The 24,227-nt window shown below is 39.6% G+C and overlaps 1 protein-coding gene across 2 annotated transcripts in view; it reads right to left on the minus strand.

Annotated features, from left to right (window-relative positions):
• NEK10 (NIMA related kinase 10) overlaps positions 1-24,227 on the minus strand; it is a 228,985-nt gene that overhangs the window by 180,816 nt on the left and 23,942 nt on the right. For both annotated transcript variants that reach the window (XM_076005874.1, XM_076005870.1), the window contains 5 exons: positions 22,932-23,030; positions 10,959-11,043; positions 2,951-2,992; positions 1,458-1,536; positions 288-355 (listed from right to left, as the gene is read on the minus strand). In XM_076005874.1, coding sequence (XP_075861989.1) covers positions 288-355; positions 1,458-1,536; positions 2,951-2,992; positions 10,959-11,043; positions 22,932-23,030 — 373 coding nt within the window. The remainder of the gene's footprint in view (positions 1-287; positions 356-1,457; positions 1,537-2,950; positions 2,993-10,958; positions 11,044-22,931; positions 23,031-24,227) is intronic.

Raw genomic sequence — 24,227 nt, forward strand, 5'->3', positions numbered from 1 at the left:
GCCAGGGCTTTTCAAATAACACTTAAATTAAGCAAGAAATTTAGTTGGTATTAAACAATATAGGAAAAAGGAAAAAAAAAAAAAAGAAAGAGTTCTGGAAAACTTTTATCCACTATGTCTCTATTAACTTGTTAGGCTGGTAAAGAATATAAAAAAGTTGGCAGAGATTCACAATTTCAGGCCAGGCTGGCAGGTTTATGAGTTATAATTACACGTGGCTCTGAACTTCCTCATGTGAATCATTGCCATGTGTAGCAGAAGAATTAACTCTTTCATGGGCCACTCACCTTGTGGGCTCCACTTGTGGTGACCCATTCTCTTTGGTCTTTGATAGCAGCAAGTTTTTGAAAAATATCTATAAAGGAAAGAAATAACTCAAAGAAGGATCCAGAGATTAAAGGGGGCAGTACTCATAGAACCTCAGGTTGGCACTATTGATGGGCAAGCAGAGAAAGGGCAAAGGGAACACAGGCTACACAAAAGGAACAATGGAAGCAGGAGGGTCAGGGTTATTTTTTTTACCCTAAGAATGCCCCTCAAGCTAAAATAGTACTTATTTGACAGTAATGAATCATGGAAATACCCCAAAAGGCAAACCTCTTCTTCCACTTGAAGCTGAACAAGTTCCTTAACATCATCACAAGTTCAAAGTGAGGCCTATTTTTCAAATATCCTCCCTCTATAAAGATTTTAACTTATAAAGAGGAGGGAGGGCCAGTGAGTGTAATGAATTTTGCAAGTTTCCTTGGCTGAGGGAAATAGTTGTCCTCAGAGAGACTTCCCTGTTGCCAGGGCTTGTAATAGACTCTTCTCTGCCTGTACCTGAGAATCAGTGTGCTGCTCTGCAAACATACGTGGGGGGCCAGCCTGTCCACACAAAGAAAATGGGCTAGCATCCCACAACACCAGGAAGTCTGTGGGTTGTCAAACCTGGAGGGGACAGAAGGTGGAACTAGATAGAACCTCCAAGAGAGATGACTGAGTGACTAGGGAATGTCTCACACTCACAGACTGATGTGTGCACATTATCAACATCGGATGAGATTTGTTGTTCTTGTTGTTTTATGCTCTGATTACTCCAGATTCTATGAGGTCGGTATTATTATTAACCCAATTTTGTATTAGTAACCCGATTTATATCCAATATAAATTGGATAGTCGCTGGCATTTGAATAGAAATCAAAGGAGGCAAAAATATCTTAACCAAAATTTGCTTTTATGGAAACCTGTCTTCCATTAAATAAATTGCGCTTTTTACAGTAAGCGTTGTAACCTAAAAATCTTCCTTCTGGGTACATTTTGCTACCGCATCTAGCAATTGGCATGCACTCCCAATATGCTGACTGTGTATGGGAACATTCATAAATATTCAAAGTATCCTTTTTCCTGCTGGAAACACCATACTGCTTATTCTAGCAAGTCCACAAGTTGGCTGTGTCCCCAGTAACAACGCTTACACGTCATGTTGACCAGCTTGTCCACGCTGTGCTGCTCTTCCCCATAGCCGAGGTACTCATTGGCCACAATCTCCATGTACTGCAGGAAGGATCAAACCAACAAGCCATTCAGAAGGGAGAACACCAAGATGCACACAAGCAAGCGAGGGACAAGATTGTGCAGTTCTTAAAATGACCTGTAGGTGGCACAACAGATTCACCAAATAATCCTCAGTGCTCCTGGGCCTGTTTCACTCAAATGCAAAAGGTGGTTGGGTTTCCGAATTGAATTCTTTGCCTTTTTTTTCATGCCATGAAGTCTAGGGAGAGACCTAAAGCCTGTGTCGAGAGTCTCAGAAATGACTTGTAACTAAATAGGTTTCTGGTATAATTTGGTATCCAAATACAAGACACATATAAGATATAAGATACATAATATACAGATCCTAGAATTTGAATTTTAGAATTTTTATGATATATTACGTATATTTTATTGACGTGTTTTATAATATCCAAAATTGTATCTAACTAGCATACACACATTTAGCAATAATCAGAACAAAATGGGTATGGGGTAGTCTGATAATTCCCACTGTGGATAATTGAATACAATAATAATAAAAAAAAGACAGGCTCAGAGAAATATACATAATTTCTGACATTATAATGGAAGTTAAAGTGAATAAGAAGATCCTTTACAATATAATATTATGAAATATTATTTTATTAAATGAGGCCAACCTCCAGCCAATCAAAAAAATTATTAAAAACAAAAAGCAAACATAAATCAATATCCTAAGAACAAAAATATAATAAAACAAAATAGATTTAATGTTACATTGCCATAAACTAAATCTCTGATTAATAATTCAGAATAAGTCTGAAGGGCTGCAGGCTTATTATAAAAATCATTCTTTCTGTACACACTGGGCTGTTGCAATTCAATAACACAGCCATAGATTTTGTTTTATTGTATTAATAAATGCAAGCCTTTGAGTTGCTCGGCATATATATATTCATCTGCTTACCCTCCCCCAGTAGTTTGCAAAGCAACAAAATAAATGAAGTCAAGATCATTCCTTACTTTGTCACTTATGGATTAATATTTTAGTGAACACAATAATTCCTTTTCGTGTGTCAAAAAGGTCTCAACATCTCTATGATCGATATTTTCTCCCACCAAATGGTATGTACAATGCTGAGAACGTGGGCCTGCCAGCCAACATTTATTTCTTGTAATCATTAACTCAAGACATGTGACCCTTTTTAGCACTTTCTTATTTCATCAGGCTGGGTAAAGTGAGCCTGATTAGCTGGAGCAAAACGTCATGGGTCCCTCCCTGCTCTGTGAGTATCATGCCTCATGCTCACACTTACCAACCTGCCTGCTACTCCCTGAGGCAGGCACAGCATAACATAAAAAAGCCATCTTCTGTCACACATCTATTTAATTCTTGCCCGGAGCATGGCGCTAAATGAAAAGGCAAGATCAGCCACCACAAAAGCAATCTTACCTGAGCAAGGTTTCCAATCCCACCCAAGCTATGGAGTATTTCCTAATGAAATAAAAACAACAGAACACATATCAAAGATGAGGGTGGAGGGGGGGGAAGTATATTTGACATGCAACTTTTCTACTAAGTCATAGGATTAATAATTAGTTTTTGAAGGTCCACATTCTAACAGAAATATGAAAAATTTAGTGTTTGTCATTCATACTACCTTTAAGAGAAACTGAATAAATATGAAAGTTGGGTTGAGATTAAGAGAATGCATATGTGCTCGGAATTGCAGCCTGTCTCCTCATTCCTCTTACTTCCTCCTATGGCATCGGAAAATGTTAGAGAGCTGGGAAGAGTTGTTAGATTTCATTTCATTCAACTATCTGGTGTTACAGATAAGGAAAACCAAGGCCCAGAAAGGTAAACCATTTTGCCTAACTGAAGAGCCTGGATGAGAATAGCATCACCATCACCATCTCCCAGGAGCCTCCTCGAGGTCTTTGCCTAGTGTGGTCCATGGACCAGCAGGATCAGTATCACCTGGGAGTTGATTAGAAATGCAGAACTTCCCACCCACCCCAGACCTGCTCATACTCTGACTTTGAACAAGATCTCCAGGCTATCAGCACATACAGAACAGTTTGAAAAGCACTGCTCTAATAGACCACAGGGCTTCTCCTTAAAATTATTATGTTGTCTTATTAACCCCATAATTCTCAACAATGTAACGGTAATCTTTGCACAGTGTCTCCTGATATAGGACTTTAAATCTAATCCCCAATAAGTAAACATTTTGATATACTTCTGAAGCTGCTCTGAAAGTGCTAATTAGAGAAGAGAAGAGGGGAGAGGTTGAAGCTGTGAAAGGGACCAGCTTGGAACTCTACTAATCCTTGGTGTTCTTAGGTTATCCACATTGGCATTTATTTGCAGGCAAATGTTTTCAGGTGGCCCTAATCTACTTAATAAAGCTGTATTGATGTCTCTCTCCTTACTTAACATGCACACAAGGAAGTTATTTGAAATACAAACACCAGCCATCATTTCAGTTCTGGGAAATGCACAGGGACGAGTACGTGAACATGAGAGAGAACAATCTAGTTCTGCCGTGAAACTGACCAGGTGGACAGGTTGGGGAAGAGGCACAGGTACTGAAGGCCTCCTGGGTCACTACCTTACTCTGTGTGAGGTAAACTTAGAAACAACGAACATACTCATGTCTAAAGTCAATAAAAAGGAACATTTGGAATTCAATTAATAATAGTTCTATGACTACCTAGCAGTTTGAAGCTCATCAATGCTATTCACTCTAGAAGAGCTATAATTAAAGAACACAAGAATATTGCATACACCAACCCTATTTATGGTAGAATGTTTCATACATATAAAAATAAAAATAACATCTAAAACCACTTACATATATACAACAGATATTTTTTTCATTCTTGATAGGTAAAAGCCCTGAGTTAGGCTCTGAAGAGGACACAAATATGTAGATAAGCTTTAGGCGAGCATAAAGTAATTATACAAACATCTAGAATTTAAGAAAGAATAAGATAAGCGTCATGATGCACCAGAAGGACATCTCATTTCCTGCTGAGATGACTGAGGAAAACTTCATGTGGGTGGTCTCTCAACAGGGATTGGAAGGACAGATGGATTTGCTGAGTAGAGATGAGAAATAGGGAAAATAAAGGAAACTTCAAGCTAAGAGAATGTAGGCTTAAAGGCACACAGAAATTGTATAGAGAAAACATCAAGACATTCTGTAACTCTGAGAGAAGCAGCTCCATAAGTTTATGAAAGGCATTATTGGGGAAAATATTAGAAAACTAGGGTAGGATCAAACTTTGGGAGGACTTACATGTGACTCTGAATTTGAACTTTTTCATGTAGACCGTGAGACCCAGTGAAAATGCGTGAGCAAGGAACTGGGCAGAGCCAGCTGTGAGGACTTCTCTCTAGTCTTAAAATGGACTGCACAAGAGAGAGACTGTCAACTGGGAGCCCAGTTGGGAGTCGGTGGCAGTAAGACTAAGAATGGAGAGAAAGTGATAGTCATTCAGGTGATACGATCAACTGAGCATGAAGACAGACTGGAAGCAAAGAAGCAAAGTAGAAGACACCAGCCTATTTGAGCGTGGGTGACTAGGGATAATGACACAATTAACAGACACGGGAGATGGGTGAAAATCAGACTGGGCTAGAGGAGAAGACTCAGTTTCACACACGCCAACGTGCTAATGGGATGTCGGGTGAAAAAAAATACAATGGGTCATGGAAAATTTGGTGAGGGCAGAACATTGAAATCTAGGAGTCGTTCACATGAAGGAGATTCAAACTTAGAGCTTTGGAGTGGGAAGATATCAGGGGAGAGAATAATGTTTAAATGATTGGTCATGGTAATGTTATTTTTAGAAGTAAACCATGACAAGAAATGTATCTGTCTAATAATACTAACAACATGGGAGAAAGTCAAAGTTTTCCAAACTACATCCTGGAAACAGGCATTTTATTTTGGACAGTAAATGGGATTAGGCATTCTATGAAAAAAGAAAGAAAAGAAAAAGAGTTTTATGCTCAGATCAGTTTGGGAAATGCTAGGTTAAACAGAATTTAACACACTCTCCCTCAGCGCCTTTCCTATGCTACTGTGCACTGAGTCTCCAAGGGGAAAAGCTAGCATGCAGGTTTCCCTAAACATCACTAACCAAAGCACACTTCTTTTCACAGAGCACATATTACTCATGTGGAATACAGTTTGAGAAGTGCTGCTATAAAGTATAGGAATGGGAGGCTTTCTCACTCTTAGAGAATTTCATTGTTACCTACTTGAGAATTTAACCTTGGTTTATGAAATGAACACTTTCCCTCCATGTTCCTATGTAGAGTGGAGTAAGGCCAGGAGACTGTTCACCGACTCACACAGTGTTCCTTGTATTTCCTTTCCTTATACCAATGAGACTGCACTAACCCGAGAGTGTAAACTGAAGAAAACCATGACTACAAGATATGTATATACCGAGGCGTGACCGTTCTTGCTAGTGATCTGAAAAGCAAATATGACTGGAATCTCAGATTACGGTAACACCTCCTGCGTGCCCTTCCAGACCTCAGCATCTTCCCCCCATCAGCAGCCAGAGGATCAGAAAACTGCATTCTATACTTCTGTAGCTAATAATCTGGAGAAAGTTTCCTAGTCGATGTGAACTTCAGTTTAATCTATAAAATATGAACAATGTCTTTGTTCTGCTTACTCCCTTCTTTCCTTTTTCTAAAAAAAAAAAATAGATCCAAAAATATAATACTGGTATAAAAAATATGTTTTTAAAAAATTAAAGCCAAGCAAAATTGTTCATGTCTATAGTCCCAGCTATTCAGGAGGCTGAGGCAGGAGGATCACTTGATCCCAGAAGGTCAAGGACAGCCTGGGCAATATGGTAAGACCCCATATCAAAAAAAAAAAAAAAAAATGGAACACCTTATGCCAAATGCCAGAGAATGAGGGGGAGTGTTTGTCCACCACTATTTTCACCATGGACAAAAACATCATTTCCCTTTAGGCACCCTCATCCTAAGCCCACTTATTAACTAAATCAATGAATGCTGAACACACTGCAATAGGTTTTAACATTGAATCACTAACATGACCATTTTAACTCCTCTATTCAGAAATCATCAGTGGCTCCACACTGCTTATTCCTTGGTCACAATTTTAACACCACTCTATGGACTGGCCTTTACTTATCTTTCCAGGTTTATAATAGTAACTACTCTTTTAAAAGGTTTGGTATATTAGATTTGTAAAGGAGTAAACAGGAAACATAGAGATGAGGAAATACAGCACTATTAAAAGAATCAGCAGTTGATTCTGAAGGCTCAAGGACAAAGGGAAGAACTGAAGAGCTCCATTCTAAAGTTATTGAGTGTAATGTGCTACAACAGTGGTTCTCAAACTTTTGGTCTCAGAACTCCTTTACCCTCTCAAAAATTACTGAGAACCCCAAAGAGATTTGTTTATATGGGTTGTAAACTATTGATTTATATTTACCATGTTAGAAATTAAAAGTGAGAAATGTTAAAAACACAAGAATGCACAAGCACATGCCCCATCAGCTGCCAGAGCCATGGCATGTGGTGTGGCATAGGGAAAATTCCACTGCAGACTTGTATGAGAGTGACAGTGAAAAGACATATAACACCTTGACAATATATTTTTAAAGTAATTTTGAACTTGTGGAATCCCTGTAAGGGTCTTAGAGACCTGCAGGCATTCCATGGACCATGCTTTGAGAACCACCAAACTACTGGATCATTGAAGTGGCTGTCTAATATGTCTCTGGAAATTTGGAACTTAAAGGGGAAAGTTTGACTCTGAAAATATGGACTTGTGAGCAAAGAACAAAAATAAATGATAGTTGAAGCCGAGAGCCAGGAAGATATTGGAGAAGATGATAAAGGGAAGAAAAACTTTGAGGAAAGTTAGCATTTAAGAAGACAAGATTAAGGGCAGCAGCGTGTAAAAATTACTCCAAAAATGCCAAATAAGAGCTAGAGGTTCTCAGGGTCAGTGAAGGCAAAGCGAAAATGTGATAAAGGGTGTCTCCTGCTAAAGAAAGGTTGGGGAATGTAAGGACTAAGAGAAGGCTACTCAATTCAACTATCTCTTTATTGTTGTTTCAAATACAAGTGCAGTTTGGGAGCTTTTAAGATTTTCTCTTTATCCTTGATAAGCAATGTGCTATGGCTTCACTATAATGAATCCAGGTGAACATTTATCTTTATCCTCCTTGAAACTCCAACTACACTTGAAATCTCAATACCTACATCTGTCTTTAATTCTGAAAAAAAAAAAAAAACTCCCAGCAATTATATCTTCAAAAATGGCTTCTCAGGCATTTCTTCTAGTCTTTTCTTGCTGGAGACACCTTTAAATATATACTGGAAGCTCTGTGTACTGGCAGGCAAGCTCCAATCTACAAGCCACCAGTCTGCAAACCTCTTCAAGGGTCCTCAAACTTTTTAAACAGGGGGCCAGTTCACTGTCCCTCAGACTGTTGGAGGGCCGTTGGAGAGTGTGGTGCACATTCCACACATGCGCACTGTGGGCCCGGGACGGGATGAGTCAGCTGCTAAGTAGGACAGGCAGCGGTGGCAAAAACACCCGGTGGGCCAGATAAATGTCCTCTGCGGGCCACATGTGGCCCGCAGGCCATAGTTTGAGGACCCCTGCTAGGTCAAGGAATGAAGGGCTAAGGTGTGGCGCAGTATGGTCTATTTGGATGGCTTCCAGAGAGAAACTTGTGCATAGAATCCAATGTGCAAGTTATGCAATACATCAGTTCTGACGGACAGAAAGTGGATTCATGAAACAGAGCCTACCCTTTAAAGAAATGTAGTAACGAAGGTAAGAATAAGACTTCAAAAAAAAATAACTGGATCAGGAAAAGGAGATTTTTATGATAAGAGAAAATAGAAAGGGAACCACTGACACTTTAAAACAGGGAACAGGGGGAGGGATAAGCCTTGGCAAGGAGAAGGAATATTACTTCTGAAATAATAAAGAAGTAAAGTTGCAGGATAATCCAAATATTTCAAACAACAAAGAGCAGAAAATAAGAGAGCTCCCACTGAGATAGCTCGAGTCTTCCCTGTAAAATAGACAAGGATGATGTAATTTGATGAGACCAATGGGGACAGAAGGGGGTTGGGGAGAGAGAAGTGGAAATGGTTTGGAACAGCCCCTATGGACCCTGCAGTTCAACAAGAGGGGACAGAAATGCACAGCAATGACGAAGGCTTGCTGAGACTCACTGGCGTAAGTCATTGTAAACCCCAGCACAGCTTTGTAACTTCAGCCAACAATTCTTGGCAACTCAAGATGTTAAACAACTGCCTGAGCACATGCTCTTCTGTGTGAAGGTGCCAGGGGGAAGAGACTCGGAGAAAATTCCCTTCTGTGGAAAGACTGGCAATCAGGAGATATTAGTTTAATATGCACATTTTATAAAATGTGTTTATAAAATCTCATAAACGAAGTGGTCGCTGAATTCTTTCCTTTAGAGGGCAATACAATCAACCCTGTTCCAATCCATCAAGAACTAGATTAAGAAAGGCAGTACTCTAGATGGGAGACCAGCAGAATAGGGCACCATTGTCATCAGTTTTCTAAACAAACAGGACATCTCTAAAGCAAATATTTTGATAACTCCTACAAGTCTGAAAACTGGATCTTCCTCCTTGAACATTACACATATGATGTTTTCATCCAAACTAAGACACATTAAGGAGTAAAGGAGAGTGCCATTAACAATTAAGCGGGAACAATGAGCACATTCTGAGACTGCCCCCAGCAAAATGAAACATATGGCCCAGCCTTATATAAGACCCACATGGAGTTGCAAAAAGCAGCTCAGAAATGCATAGAACACAAGGTTCTATATGGTTGGTCATGGAAAGAAAAGGTTGCTACCTATGCAGAAAATTGTGAGCAACCAGTACAGAAAGCTGTTTAGAGGATGCCCAGAGTCGCATATGCAAAGGGGTGTGGTTAACTAAACAAACTATAGTAACACAAGACCAGTTTAGAGTGTAATAGGAGGAAGGAGGTGATTCTTCTAATGGAAAGATGTGTAGTGACCATGAATGACAGAAGACTCGATTCAGAGCAGGGTTTGTAGCTGGTTGGTACCAAAACACGTTTTGGAAAAGATGGCTACTTTTCCAAACTTGGCACTTACAGGAAACACATTGACTCAAGACATCATCAATAAGATTGAATCCAAAATAATAAAAGATCTGAGTGGTCTGAGCGTCCTTATAGCTTATGAAGACAGGGCATAAAAGGAGATACTTCTTAGGAAAAATAATAATCTGTGAAAATTACAGAAGCATGCATGAATAACAAGAACCCTCCTTATATATTTAACATCAACAAACAAAAACAATAATCAATAAACAATCTTGAAGCTTCGGGGAAATGACCCTCAAACAGTGGTCCCCTGACTAGCAGCATCACGTTCACCTGGGAACTTGTTGAAAATGCATGGTTTCAGGCTCAGCCCCAAACCTAATGAATCAGAAACTATGAGGGTGGCCCCAGAAATCATTAAGTCCTCCAGGTGTTTCTGATAGACAATAAAATTTGAGAGCTGCTGCTTTACGCAATCAGCTATTTATCTACCAGCTGAGACTGGGAGGAAACACTTTCTAGGTCCAGATAAAATATTAAGTAAGCTTTTCTTTAGAGCCTTACTGCTAAAGCACTAAGTTGTTGTTACTCAAAGTGGGGGCCGTGGACCAGTGGCAACAGCATCCCCTGGATACTATTAATAGTTAGAGATGAAGAATCTTGGGTCTCAGTTTACAACTACTGGATCAGAATCTGCATTTTTAAAAATCCCCAGGTGATTTCTATGCACATTAAGGTTTGAGGGGCACTAAACTAGAAGCAGCACATCAAACTAACTAAAGAGAGAAGGGAAAGATTCTTGACCTCAATACCCTACTCTGAGAGAAGTGGGAAGCCCCTTGCTCACCTCCCACTCAGTCTTAGGCTAGAGGTTGAGAAGGGATGACCTCTGGAGCAGCCACTAAAGCTGCAGGGCCTGCCTTCCCCACTGGCTGCCTTTGGAGCCATAATAGAAGGCCCCTACTTGTCACTGCTGACTTTGCCCTAGTGAGCTGTTTGGCTTTGAACATGCTTGAAGATTTGGCCCAGTGTACATCTCCTTGAACTGTGAATGGTTTAAAATGACAGGTGGCAATGAAAACATAGACCACAAGTTCAATCCACTTAATCTCATAAGTAATACAGCAGAACTATACAGATTTTTTGTCCCCACTAAAGCACTTCTTTCAAATCTTTTTAAATAGTAGATAAGATACTTCCCAAATATGGAAGCTATTGAGTTATGAAAGAGAAAAACAAAGCTAATATGGACTGCTTCAAAGAAAAGCCCACCCATTTTTCATTTCATCTTTATAACAAGTAAAAAAAAAATTTTTTTTTCCAACCAACCTGGTAACATGGATCCCTCATTAGTAGCCTCAGGCAGATTAACACTCTCAGAAAATGAATAGATGGGGCTCGATTAACCCACTCTCTGAAAGAAAAAAACAAAAGAATATCTTCATGTCTAAAACCCCAGTGTGACCATTCATGAACAGTACAAGACTATGAATGAGTATAAAGAACACATAAAGGAATAAGCAATTCATTTATTTGCAATGAGGACTGTTATTTGGTACTTGGACACTTGATCCATTTTAATTCAAAACATTTAAACCATCTTTGTCACTATGAAGCAGAGCCCCCCCAAACTTACTTAGTTTATGCCACTTTAGCCGACTCAGTAATGTTTCATGGTACCCCCAAATCCAAAGAAATAGCCAAAAGTTCCAAAAATTAGTTAGGTCCCACTTAATAATAATCATGTCTTAATAACTTAGTATCCATGTGAAAACATAATATGCATACATTAAAGTTATTTTCATAGCCACACTTATTTATTAATGGGGTGTGTGCGCCTGTGGACATGAAACAACTTCTCAAGCCTAGGAATCAGAATGGACACCACCATCTCTGTTTCCTCTTCCACCTGATTTTCATAGGATATTTGCTTTTTGTCACGGCAACTGCTGAAAACCCAGCTTCAGAAAGATATGCCATGATGTAAAGGAAGGTAGTAGAATCTGCTGTTGAAATCATTAAGTACCTTGAGTAGTTTGTGCTGTGTTTTCCTTGAAAATTTAAAATAGCCCATGCTGCCCGTGGGAGTTCTCTGCAGCCCCAGAGCACTTTGGTGCTCAGTTTGGGAAACACAGTGACAAACGATTTTTTTTAGATCAGTTTCCCCAGAAGCAGACCCTGAGATGAAGATTAGTGTATACAAAAAAAAAAAAAAAAAAAGATTAGTGTATACAAATTAACAATTAAGGACATGCTCTCAGGAGAGATCAGTAAGAGAGTAGGGGAAATAGAAAGGGGAAGGGGAGAAATCCAAGCAAGCATACAATCTCAGGCAAAGCCTGGCCTCAGCCTGGCTCTGCAGTGCGGCTCAGAGTTGTCCCATATGGAGGCAAGGACACTGGGCTTTCACATTACGAAACTGTTGCCATTGGCTTAAAGGTGCAGGAGGAACCGAGGGCACAAATTTCCAGGCACTCACACTGCTTCTCTGTGCCGCCAGGCAAGGCGGACTCAAGGAGCCTGAGGTCAGTGCTGGCGCTGTTGGACAGGAAAGCGCCCAAACCAACAGGGCGAGGATCTGAGGGTTCTGGGCAAAGCACCAACATCATCCTACAGCTCTCTATTGAGACTCAGCAGAACCCTTTGAAATCAAAGTCACAGTCACTGGAGGAGTAATATTATGACAGAAACTGAAGGATATTTACTAAAAGTCAACAAGCACAAAGGCAACTACTGAAACCAGGCCTGTTTGGAGGGGGAAAAAAAAAACTGGATTTTGGCTTTAAACAATGACTATGTCCAATATTCAAAATACCATCAGCAGATTTCTAAAGAACCATTTATCACTTCACTGCCATCAAATGATATAAGTATCCACATACCCACTCAAGTGCATTTTGAGAGGCTTTTAAATTATATTTCCTTAGCAAAGAAGGATTTAGCTGCATTCTTTCAAGGAGCTTTAAAATAAAGATAGCTGCCAATTTATCTGTGTTGTTGAAGGAACCAGACAATGGCCCAAATCAAAGGAGATCACAGGGACTTGCACCCAGTAGCTACTCAAACATGTATTGATTGACCAATTCTCTGATTGAAACCAGTGTTGTAAAGGTAAGCACACATGAGTTCCAGTTTAGGTACCTTTCACTTCATGGATTAAAATCTAAGGGATTTCCTTTTGAAGAACTTAACCAAAAAAAAAAAAAAAATCTAAGGGAGAACAGCAATAAACACAGAACCCTTCCACTTACATGCCTTTATAAGCTCAGAAGCTGAGGTTAGCTCATAAGTAGGAAGATGGGGCGGGGATAGTCTATGCTCTTTGGTGACAACCATCATCCCCTCCTGGCCTTCCTGAGCCACCGTGAACAATTACTCTTCCTGCCATCACCAGGACTCCTGGCAGGAGCTGCCTGACATAGCTGCCATCAATACCACAGCCCCTCTTCTGGCCCAAGCACCTTGTCATTGACCCCTTCGCCATGGGGACAAAACCCAGCTTCTTCTGAAAATAGAGTCAGGGCTCAATCAACCCCAGAACTGCCAGCCAGGCAGAATTATTCAAGGCCACACTAGTAACCATACCATGGTTCATCTTGACTTCAGATGGTAAATATCTTATACTAGGAAAAAATATGGCAGATTTCAAATACATTTTGAATTCAAAATAATTATTTATGGGAAAAATGATAAAACTGTGGTTATACTAAGGCTCCTAATACAGAGAGAATAGCTTTAATCTTTATAACTAGGGAAAGGGCACATGACAACTTTCCCTTTCAGGTGCTGGGGTTAGCTAAAGATAGCCTGTAGCCTGAACTGCAGTGCAAAGATACTACATCCCAAAGATCTCTCAGAAATAATGATCAGGTTGCAACAGCTGCTAGCAACCTAATGATGGTGAATGCTGATTACTTTTAATTATTTAAGAGGAAAAACCACGTGGCATTTTAAGAAATGATTCATGCTACAAATATTTGTACGATTGGTATTTTTGCTGTTAGCTATATACAATCTTCATGAGGAATGTTCATGACCTTTCCAATGTTTTTCCATATTAAAATAAATATGAAAAGTTTTTTTTTCTATTTCCTCCCCACCTCCCAAGAAAATAAAAAAAAAAGAACAATTCCATAATACATTTTGTTTTTACTAGTAAAGGAATGTAAATAAATGAAGAGTTCCAGAAAAGTCTCAAGTTGAAAGTTCTGCTACAAATAAATAGTATTTTGTTTTGTTTTGTTTTGTTTTGCAATTTGGGGACTGAAGCCCAAAGCTATTAATATTTCTACATGATTCTGGCCTCTGCTGTTATAAATGTAAATAGAATTCCTGGTGTCTGCGTTCTCTGGCTTCTCCTCTCTTCACACTGACCTCAGAAAGAGCAGTTGTTCCCTCCTGGCTCCCAGCCCTTAACCCCCCATAAGGACGTGGCACACGGGATGGAGTTCTGGTATTCAAGGGGAATTGCATGCTCTGTAAGACAATATATACTCCTGTTTGCCAATAGCTGGGGGACTAGGAAACATACAACTTAGTGAAACCAGAGAGTAGTAGAGAACAACAGTGACATATGGGTATCTTTATCTTACTGATCTAGCAACTATGGCCTGGAGGAGCTGAGTGACTGGCGCAAGGCTGCACATAAGTAACAGGGCTCTGGGTGCCTCACTCCCAGACCAGTGCCCCTACCTCCCTTGCCTTCACCTACACAAGGGGATAACTAAAGAGAAGGTGATTCTGCAAATATGCTTAATATGGGAACGGGAGCCTTCAGCAGAGTGGCATGGGGGTCCTTTGAGGCAACCCTGAATAACTTGTCTGCAAAGATAGTGTTTCCCTGGAGGCTATGTCTCAATATAGCAGCTACGCAGAAGCAAATTCATGAGCAGGCAAATATTTATCCCCTCTTGTGACTGAACTTATGCCACTGGTTTCACAGGACTATTAATACATGGCAGTATGATCAGCTCCCACGGCCTCTGTCCGTGACGACCTGCCCTTCTGCTGTGACCATCAGGTGCTACTTTTCTGCTATCGATATAAAAAGAGAAGGGAAAATGGCCCTGGAGACACCGTATTTGAAAAGAGAAAAGACAGTCAGGGTTTCAACTTCATGCACAGTGGAAGAAACCATTCATTATGTGACGTGAGAGTTCGACATAAAACTCAGTCACAAAGCTGCGGTATTGTATAATAAAGCTACAGCTACCAAGATAAGCAAGCGGAATCCACACACTAACACAAATGGCAGAGGCTCCAACCCAGACGCTCATTTGTAACATGCTTCTGTCTCTCATGAGAAATAAGTAGCCCTTTCCAGGTTGTAATACTGTTTCCATTAACACAAAAAGAAACAAAACAAAATACAAAAAAAACTGCCACCTTTGACTCAAGGTTTAAAAGTAGAGGAATTCAAGCCTGTTTTAAAATAAATATCATCTCAAATTCAAAAGACAGAGTCCTATTTTTTTGGATAGTTGAAAAAGTAAAATTCATATCAAAGTAGATATGCAAAACTTAAAAAAAAAATATGCCTGAAGAAGATCATCATAGATGATTATTTAAGGAATCTTTAGTGATTTGTTTCACTATTCTTTTTTTTTTTTTTTTTTTTTTTGAGACAGAGTCTCGCTTTGTTGTCCAGGCTAGAGTGAGTGCCGTGGCGTCAGCCTAGCTCACAGCAACCTCAAACTCCTGGGATCCAGTGATCCTTCTGCCTCAGCCTCCCGAGTAGCTGGGACTACAGGCATGCGCCACTATGCCCGGCTAATTTTATATATATATATCAGTTGGCCAATTAATTTCTTTCTATTTATAGTAGAGACGGGGTCTCGCTCTTGCTCAGGCTGGCTTCGAACTCCTGACCTTGAGCAATCCGCCCGCCTCGGCCTCCCAAGAGCTAGGATTACAGGCGTGAGCCACAGCGCCCGGCCTTGTTTCACTATTCTTAATGGGTCTTTGCTTTTCCCCTGTGTCCCCCACTAAACCTTGCACAGAATGTGCACCTAATCTGAAGTCCACCCAGTGGATCATGCTGACCCCTAAAATCAGGATACTGAGGAGAAAGGACTTTTGTCTAGGTCTTTCTTCTACATAATTGATGAAAATTTCAGAATGCTTTTCAAATACTTACTCATCACTTGCTATCAGGCAGGCAGAGTTATAAGCCCAGCAGTATGGCAAAGAGCAAAACCATGCATTTGCGCTCATGAAGCTTACCTTCTGACAATGAACACAAATAAAAATGTATATTAGTTGGTGACCGGTAAAGAACAATTAAGGTTAAGGATTTATTGGGTACTGGGGTTGCTCGCTATTTTAGGATAGTCAGAGATGGGTTCTCTGATAAGATTAGCATCTTAATGCACTGAGAGATTGAACCATATGTCTAGGTCAGGAGAGCAGAATAGTTAACCATATAGTCCCTGAGGCAGGATCACTGTGCTCTGTGTAAAGAATAGCAAAGAAGCCCATGTGGATGGAGCAGAGTGAGCGAAGATAGGAGTTGAGATCAGAGAGATAGCAGCAGCCAGAACTTTCAGGGCCTTTTAGAATAGCAACAGAGACTTTGAACTTTTATTCTGGAAAGTCACTGGAAGGCTTTGGGCAGAGGGTTAACATGATCTATTATCTGACTGAAATTTTGAAAGGATCCTCTGGATTCAGTGTTGAAAACAGAATATAGAGACCCAGGTACCAAAAGCAGGAAGTCCAGTTAGCCAAGCAACAGATGATGATAGCTTCGACTAGTAGATGGGGAAGACTAAAGCTGAAGTTTTCTCATAGGTTTAGTAAGAAAAATCAAAAGTCTTGTTTTAGGCATGTTAACTTTGAACTGCTCCAAGAAGGAAGAGCCCACCAATCAATATGTCAAACCAAAGATGAATTTGCAGCAAGGAGAGTGTACTTAAAAGGTCCGGTCTCTTGGAGCAAAGCTAATAAGGAGATTTAGGGATGAGAGAGCTTTCACGAGAGTGTTTATTGTGAATTGGTTAATCTTTATTTTTTTATTTTTTTAGAGACAGGGTGTTCTCTGTTGCCCAGGCTGGAGTGCAGTGCAGTGATCAATCATAGCTCACTGCAATCTTGAACTTCTGAGCTTAAGCAATCCTCCTGCTTCAGTCTCCCAAGCAGCTAAGACTACAGGTGTATACCACTATGCCCAACTAGCTTTTCTGGTTTTCATAGAGATGGGGTCTCACTATGTTGGCCAGTCTCGAACTCCTAGCCTCAAGTGATCGTCTTGCGTAGGCCTCCCAAACTGCTGGGATTACACGTGTGAGCCACCATACCCAACCAAATGGTTGATTTTTAGCTGTGGAAATGTGGTTTCTGGAATGCAACTGTCACTTATCGCCTAGCTCTCAGAAGCTTGTGTACTGACAAGAAACTATCATTTATTGATTTGGCCAGGTTTAAAACTCGTTCTGGTGGTTATCTGTGGCCAAAGAACAATCAGTTCTTTTGTGGAAAGATGGGAACATTTTCATTTCATGCTTTTATTATAGACATCCAAGTGGATGAGTTTCCCGAGAAGCAGTAATAAGTAGTAGTAAATAGAGAACTTGTGATACTTTTCCCTGGTACAAACCTGAAAACAAATTTTAAATGTGCCTTGATTAGTAAAGAACCAGGGAGTCAGCAAGGCATAAGAGAAAAGAGTACTAGCCAAGAGTTCACCTCAGGACCTTGGGCTCAACTTTGCTTCAAGACCTTGGACCTTAACTTCTCAGCTTTTCCATCTATCAAATGAGGCTGAACTAGATTTTCTTCAGGGTTCATTCCACTTCTATAATTTCATGACCTTTTTGCATACATAGTTGTCTATCAGTATCTGTGGGAGATTAGTTCCAGTGTCCCCCACCCCCAGATACCAAAACCAGAGGATTCTCAAGTCCTTATATAAAATGGTATAGTTTCTGCATGTAACCTTCACACATCCTACCATGTACTTTACATTACTTATAATACTTAATACAACATAAATGCTATGTAAATAGCTGTTATACTATATTGGTTTTTAGTTGTATTATTTTTGTTATATTGTTTTTGTTTTTGTGGTTTTTGCATTTTTCCCAAATATTTTCAATCTGTGGATGGTTAAATCCAAGGATACAGAACCCCCAGATACTGAAGGCCAATTGTGTGTGTGTGTGTGTGTGTGTGTGTGTGTACATTTTAAGTATGAGATAAATCCTAAATAACACTGCATGGGAAACAAAAGTGTAAGAGCGAGATATTTGCTGCAAGTTGGGTGATAGGAAGAAGAGGAATCATTATCTGTTTAAGGACTATATGATATCCTAGTTTTTTTTGGTTTTTTTTTTTGAGGCTCATTTTCTTCGTGTCTACATTTAAGGTTGTCAAGCTTAGGGTAATGGCCTCCATGAGCCCAGAAGATGCACTGGGCAGGAACAAGAGATGAGCTGAGAAGGAATGAGATCTCAAAGAACTTTGTGAACCAGCTAAGGAACTGGTTGTTAAATTTTAAGTACATAAAGACACGAACCTGAGACTTTGGGGGCCTTAATGAAACTTTGTCTGTATCCATTTTACGGTGCTGGCTTGCAGCCCTCTCTCTAAGGAGGTTCTGAACTATCTATCAGACTTTACCAAGCGACAGACTTCTCCTCTCCTCAGCAATGAGGAGTACAAAGGCCCCTGTTGCCTCTGTATTTTATTTCTGACTTTATCTCTAATAAAGATCTCATTAGAGATAAAGTCACAGAAAAAGCATCTGTCCATTAACTTCATTTGTTTCAAGAACTTATTCAAAACACTGAAAAGATTCTCACTGCATCCTAATCCTAATCCTAATTTCTGCTCCTCTCATCTCACCTCCCTCCGTGACCGGGTCTGGATCAGTGATGCTAAGGACAAGGTGAAGCTCAGAAGAAAAAGAGTCACTTGCTTCATAATCTAGGCCCTGAAGTGGACATGGACAACAAATTGCCTCATTGCTAAACAAATCACTATATTGATCCTCTTGGTTATCAGTTTCTATAAAGTTCCCAGAACACTTTTTATAAGAATTTCTAATAAGATTGCAATGTTTTCTCCTAGTTCAAGAAGTACATAGTGTAAGCATATTCCCCATCTATACTTTCTACAGACTTATTTCCAAAATTCTTCGAATTTTTAGCAGATATTTCATGAAAAGGGGGGTAAAATAATAAGGATACCAATTTGTTCTTTTCAGAAAAGTGAATTAACTTTTAGTCAAATAATATCATATTAAATGAATCAGGTGGGTTTTTTTCTGAGTACGTGAGACATGTTCACCTCTACAAAAGTTATGGACAGGAGAAGAGAGATATCCTGGTTATTCTAGAATAATAGCACCAGAAAGAGGCCTAAGTGTACCCACTTTAAAATAACACCAAACTTCATATTAAAAAGCAGGGGGAAAGATTAAAACATTAGCTTTAAAAAATTATGAAACTAAGATATATTTTATTTTAAATTTAACAAAATTTAAGTTGTAACTGCAACACTGCTCTGGTAACTAGAACAAAGCAAGAATGACTTCTGCTAACATCTTTGGTACACTTTTTCTAAAAAAGAAGCATATAACATGATCCAATGTTCTTTATTCACTTTTGACTTCCAGCATAAAGAGGTTCATTTTTGTGAATCTATTGAAAGGATTCATCATTTTTTTTTCCAAAGACCTCTCTTAATCTTTTTATTTTTTTTTTGAGACAGAGTCTCACTCTGTTGCCTGGGCTAGAGTGCCGTGGTATCAGCCTAGCTCACAGCAACCTCAAACTCCTGGGCCTCAGCCTCCCAAGTAGCTGGGACTACAGGCGTGCACCAGCATGCCCAGCTAATTTTATATATAGAGAGAGAGAGTTTTTTTTTTTTTTTTTTTTTTAGTTGTCCAGCTTATTTCTTTCTATTTTTTAGTATAGATGGGGTCTCGCTCTTGCTCAGGCTGGTTTCGAACTCCTGAGCTCAAACCATCCACCTGCCTCAGCCTCCCAGAGTGCTAGGATTACAGGTGTGAGCCACCACGCCCGGCCCTAATCTCTGTTATTCAAAACATACCCTTAAAGTAGCATCTTGTCATCTTTCTTGTTAATACTTTCTTCCTCAGTTGTCAAATGGTCTAATTCCACCAGAGCCTCATTTGTCAAATTCCACCAGTTCAGCAACATCACTTTCAATAACTTCATGACATCCTACATCTTTAGCCAGATTTTCAAGTTCATTTCACAAGTAAATTATATTTTACATTATATTACAGTATCTTCACATCAGCAAGGAATGGGCCAACAAAGAGGAAACTCAGAGAAGCAGATATGCAGAAGAGTTATTTGAATAGAGGTCAATTTTATAAGTGGTCAATTAATTAGAGAATATGTCAATGTTGTGACAACTTTTACCTCCATACCCAACCTCATAACAACTTGGCCATGGATACCAAGCACCCCTTGTACTTTCTTGTTCAGGCAAATGAAATGGAAAAGAGGTGAATTTATTTTCTAGTATCAGACTCTACTAAAGACAAATGTTGTCATGACAGAAAGGAAGGCTGAAGACCAAAATTTGTTTGCATACCTTACTACACACCAAGATTAGTTACCATTGTGTAACTAGGAGTTACCTCAGGTTCAGGGATATGTTCCCTTGCCCTTTGAGATTTACCACGAGGCATCTGCAGTGTTACCTTATCTGAGTCTGGATTAACAAGTCTTGTCTAGTTTGGACACCACCTGGCAATTTCACTGCGAGAATGAGGGAGCAATTAGAGGTTGATCTTAGGAAAAGAACCCAGAAAGGAGACATCTGCAAGTGTGGTTTAGGGGAAGAGTACAGTTGGGGAGAGTTAAATAGAAGAGGAACAATATCATCATCAACTGGGCAAAAGTTGAGAGAGGGGTTGGAAGGGGTAAAACTTCACAGTTAAGACTAAAATCCAATCAGTCATATTATCTGGGTGAAATTGAGTGGCATAATACCCTGAATATGCCCAATCTTGTCTACAACCAGAATTGGGCCAAGGACCAAAATAGCTCCCCACCCTGATTTCATGCAGCCTTTAGTTGTTTTACTATAAATTGTATATATTTACCACATTTCCCCTTGCATTGGGATATTGGGTAATTGCTTTGCTGATCAGAGTAGACTTTGAGTCCCCAGGAAGAAAGAGACCACACGTCTGCTCATTTTGTACTTTCCCCCACTCTTCCTTCCCCACCATCTGTTTTCTCCCTTCCTTGCACATAGTAGATGCTCATCAGTTTGTTTATTAAATTGAATCTGAGCCTTCTAACCAATACTAAATCTGATGTTTGCCAAGAAAGGGGATAGGAAGCCATAATCAAAAAAGGGCCCTGAGATGCAATTCTTCTGTTAGTCTAATGCTAGAGGGGAGAGAGGAAAAAAATGTGGTGCTGGCCATCTTAGCAAGGTTATGTGGGGTGAGGCATAATGGAAGGCCTTTGTACTTAAGCCATCTTTTACCCAACCCTGCTTTTAGAATAGAACTGAACATAACAATCTGTCAGCAGCCACAGGATAACATAAAAGGATGCTCTTGATGTTTAGCATTCCTAAATTCCTTCTCATGCTGTGAAAGCAAAGAGATCTACAATTATCTCTTCCTAGGTTAAAGATTTCCAGGGACTACTCATGTTAAAAGCCAGTAGCTCCATCTAATCTAAGATGTCCCATTAATCGCTATGAATTTGAAAAGGCCCTAAAAAGAGATCTCTTAATGTCAGACTGTTTGAGATCTTTTTCAACTGGTTGATGCCAACTCTTGCCCAATTATTGTCCCTAACAATTTCTGCATCTAGGGCCTTCCCCAGAGTACTGACCTAACAAATGGTCTACTAAACATCCTTTGAAGAGTCCATGTTAGTTGTCATAAAAAAAAAAAAAATTAAAGAACTTTATTTCCTAACACCATCTCATGCATAATTATTCTGCTACTAACCATTGTTCTACTCTGTTCAAGCTCAAGAGGAACATAGTCAAGAACAATTGCAGGTCCTTTTCATGCAGTATTCATGAAATCTTTGAACAATTTTTGAGTGTATCAGCAAGAACTGAACTATAACCCTATTACATAACCTTGGTAAAGATTTTAGGCATCTTGTATCATCTGGGCCAGTCTAATACTCCTCTGCTTAAATTAAGTACAAAGGCATGACAGATGCAGTCCCAATCCTGTATTGTTTTAAACTAAGCCAATATACTTGGCAGTCACTGTCTAGTACTTAAATGAGCAATACTAAATGACCCCATCCAAAAGACAGAGGAATTAGGCCACCATTCAGGCATGCATTTAGTAGCTGTCTCATTATGGAGGACCCATCGGGATACTGTTCTATTATACTTAAAATCAACTATTGTGCTAGGCCAAGTCAGAGTTTTGTTTTGATCAAGGCATTAAATTATTGAGGAGGAATAATTTTTTCCCATTCATTCTGGGGCAGAATTCAGATATGTCAATTGAGTCCCAAAGTGATAAGGAAGATTTAAGGTTCTTTACAGGCATCTTTTCAGGTGATCCATGTGGGAAGAGAGTCTGGGCCTCCTGGAAAGAGTAGAAGGCAGGGTTCTGGAGCCTCCTCCACATCTGCCAGCAGCATACCCAGATCTCATAGGAAGCAGTCCAGAATGCACAGAGAATTCAATCCTGACTGCAACCCAGCACCAGTCAAAGTTTGCTCACTGAAAACCCTTGATATTCATGAGAGAGAATCTAAAAGACTTGCTAACTAACCCTTGCTCTACACTCCCAACACTGCCACCTATGTTAAGACAGATGCAAGGGCGAGGGAAGAAATATTTGATTTGGTCCTAAGAAGAAACATCTTTATGGGGCTGTGATTGGTTGTTACATACTCATCATCCTTTCTTTTCTCAAGGTCAAGGCTGGGGCAGCCCATTTAATCAGTCATTACACTGACTTGCAGAAACTCTGAGGATCTTGTCCCTGATGTTACCCAAGGTCTGTTTCATAATGACCCACCCGATAAAACTCCTCCTTGAGTATTCAAACTCAAAATAAAGAAAATAAGGAAAACTTTATAACTTGAGTGTTTTCCCATTTTACGTTATCTGTCATAAAATTCAGTGAAATTCAGTGCCTAATCCGAGTGATTTCAATGAGATCATCTATAATGCCTACTCATTACCTCCTTTAAAATGGTCTTTGTTCTATTGTACCCTTCACATTGTACTCAATTTTGTAAACTGCATCAAATTATAATATGTTCTAGAGATAAGATATACAAAACATGTCATTTTTGAGTGACAGTCTTCTCATCTTTCCAAAGAAAATCTTACCTGCATATGAGTCTATTTTTCACCAAGGCTGTAAAGATTTCCTGAAATAGTTTATGCTGGGGATGCTTGCTGAAATTTCTCTCATTCTTGTAGTTTATACTGAGATGAAACAAACAGAAAAGCATTTTGTTATAAAAATTATTTAGGCTGCCTCAAAGTTACTGATGCAGATAAAGATCATCTATATTCAGGCAAATATTGAAGGAGTCTTGTGTTTAACATTGTGTAAAAGCCAAGTATCAATTATTAAAATAGGAACTATAGGCCAGGCGTGATGGCTCACACCTGTAATCCTAGCACTCTGGGAGGCCGAGGTGGGCGGATTACTCGAGGTCAGGAGTTCGAAACCAGCCTGAGCGAGACCCAGCCTCTACTAAAAATAGAAAGAAATTAATTGACCAACTAAAAATATATATACAAAAAAAAATTAGCCGGGCATGGTGGCGCATGCCTGTAGTCCCAGCTACTGGGAAGGCTGTGGCAGAAGGATTGCTTGAGCCCAGCAGTTTGAGGTTGCTGTGAGCTAGGCTGACGCCACGACACTCACTCTAGCCTAGGCAACAAAGTGAGACTCTGTCTCAAAAAAAAAAAAAAAAAAAATTGGAACTAGAAATTCAATTATAAATTAATGAGACACATTATAGCCAAGCATATGTATTTCATTTCCCATATTATTACATCTTTCCCTATAGACATTTAGAAGCTAAAATTAGTTGGAGAGAAGAGAAGGGCATACGGAGAGAAAGAATTATTGGGGCACATTATTTAGAAAGCTATGTCAACAGGAAGGAACGAACTCCCTCCCTTCACTTTTCCACATGCCTTTGACCTTATTAGCTGATCCAGCTATCAACACCAGCTTGGTTGTCACATATAATTCCTTGATAATAAGGATTTATTAAACACAGTCTACACTCCTTCAGCTGTGTTGACTGTTTGGTTGTCTTATATGTTTTGTGTGTGTGTGTGTTTTCAACAAAGTTTTGAGATATTCCCAGCTTCAGCTTCAGTTTGCTGATATTACAGCTCACTAAAGAGGTTAAAAATACACCTAAAACATTCCACTTTTAAAACTTGGAGAAGATTAGGAATAATAAAAGCATCAAATTGATACAGATTTCATGATACAATATTTTTGTGCATAATTAGACTAATTTTAAGATCTATTTCAAATAAACTGGAATTACATGAACATACCACCTCAAATGCAAGTTCTATGACCTTATGTTGCCAAAACATTCTGCCTTTGCAGTCTTTCAGAGGCCATTAGATGGCGCCACCTCTCCCTAGCCAGGT

This window comes from Microcebus murinus, chromosome 1 (genome assembly GCF_040939455.1).
Source record: "Microcebus murinus isolate Inina chromosome 1, M.murinus_Inina_mat1.0, whole genome shotgun sequence".
NCBI classification, from domain to species: Eukaryota; Metazoa; Chordata; class Mammalia; order Primates; family Cheirogaleidae; genus Microcebus; species Microcebus murinus.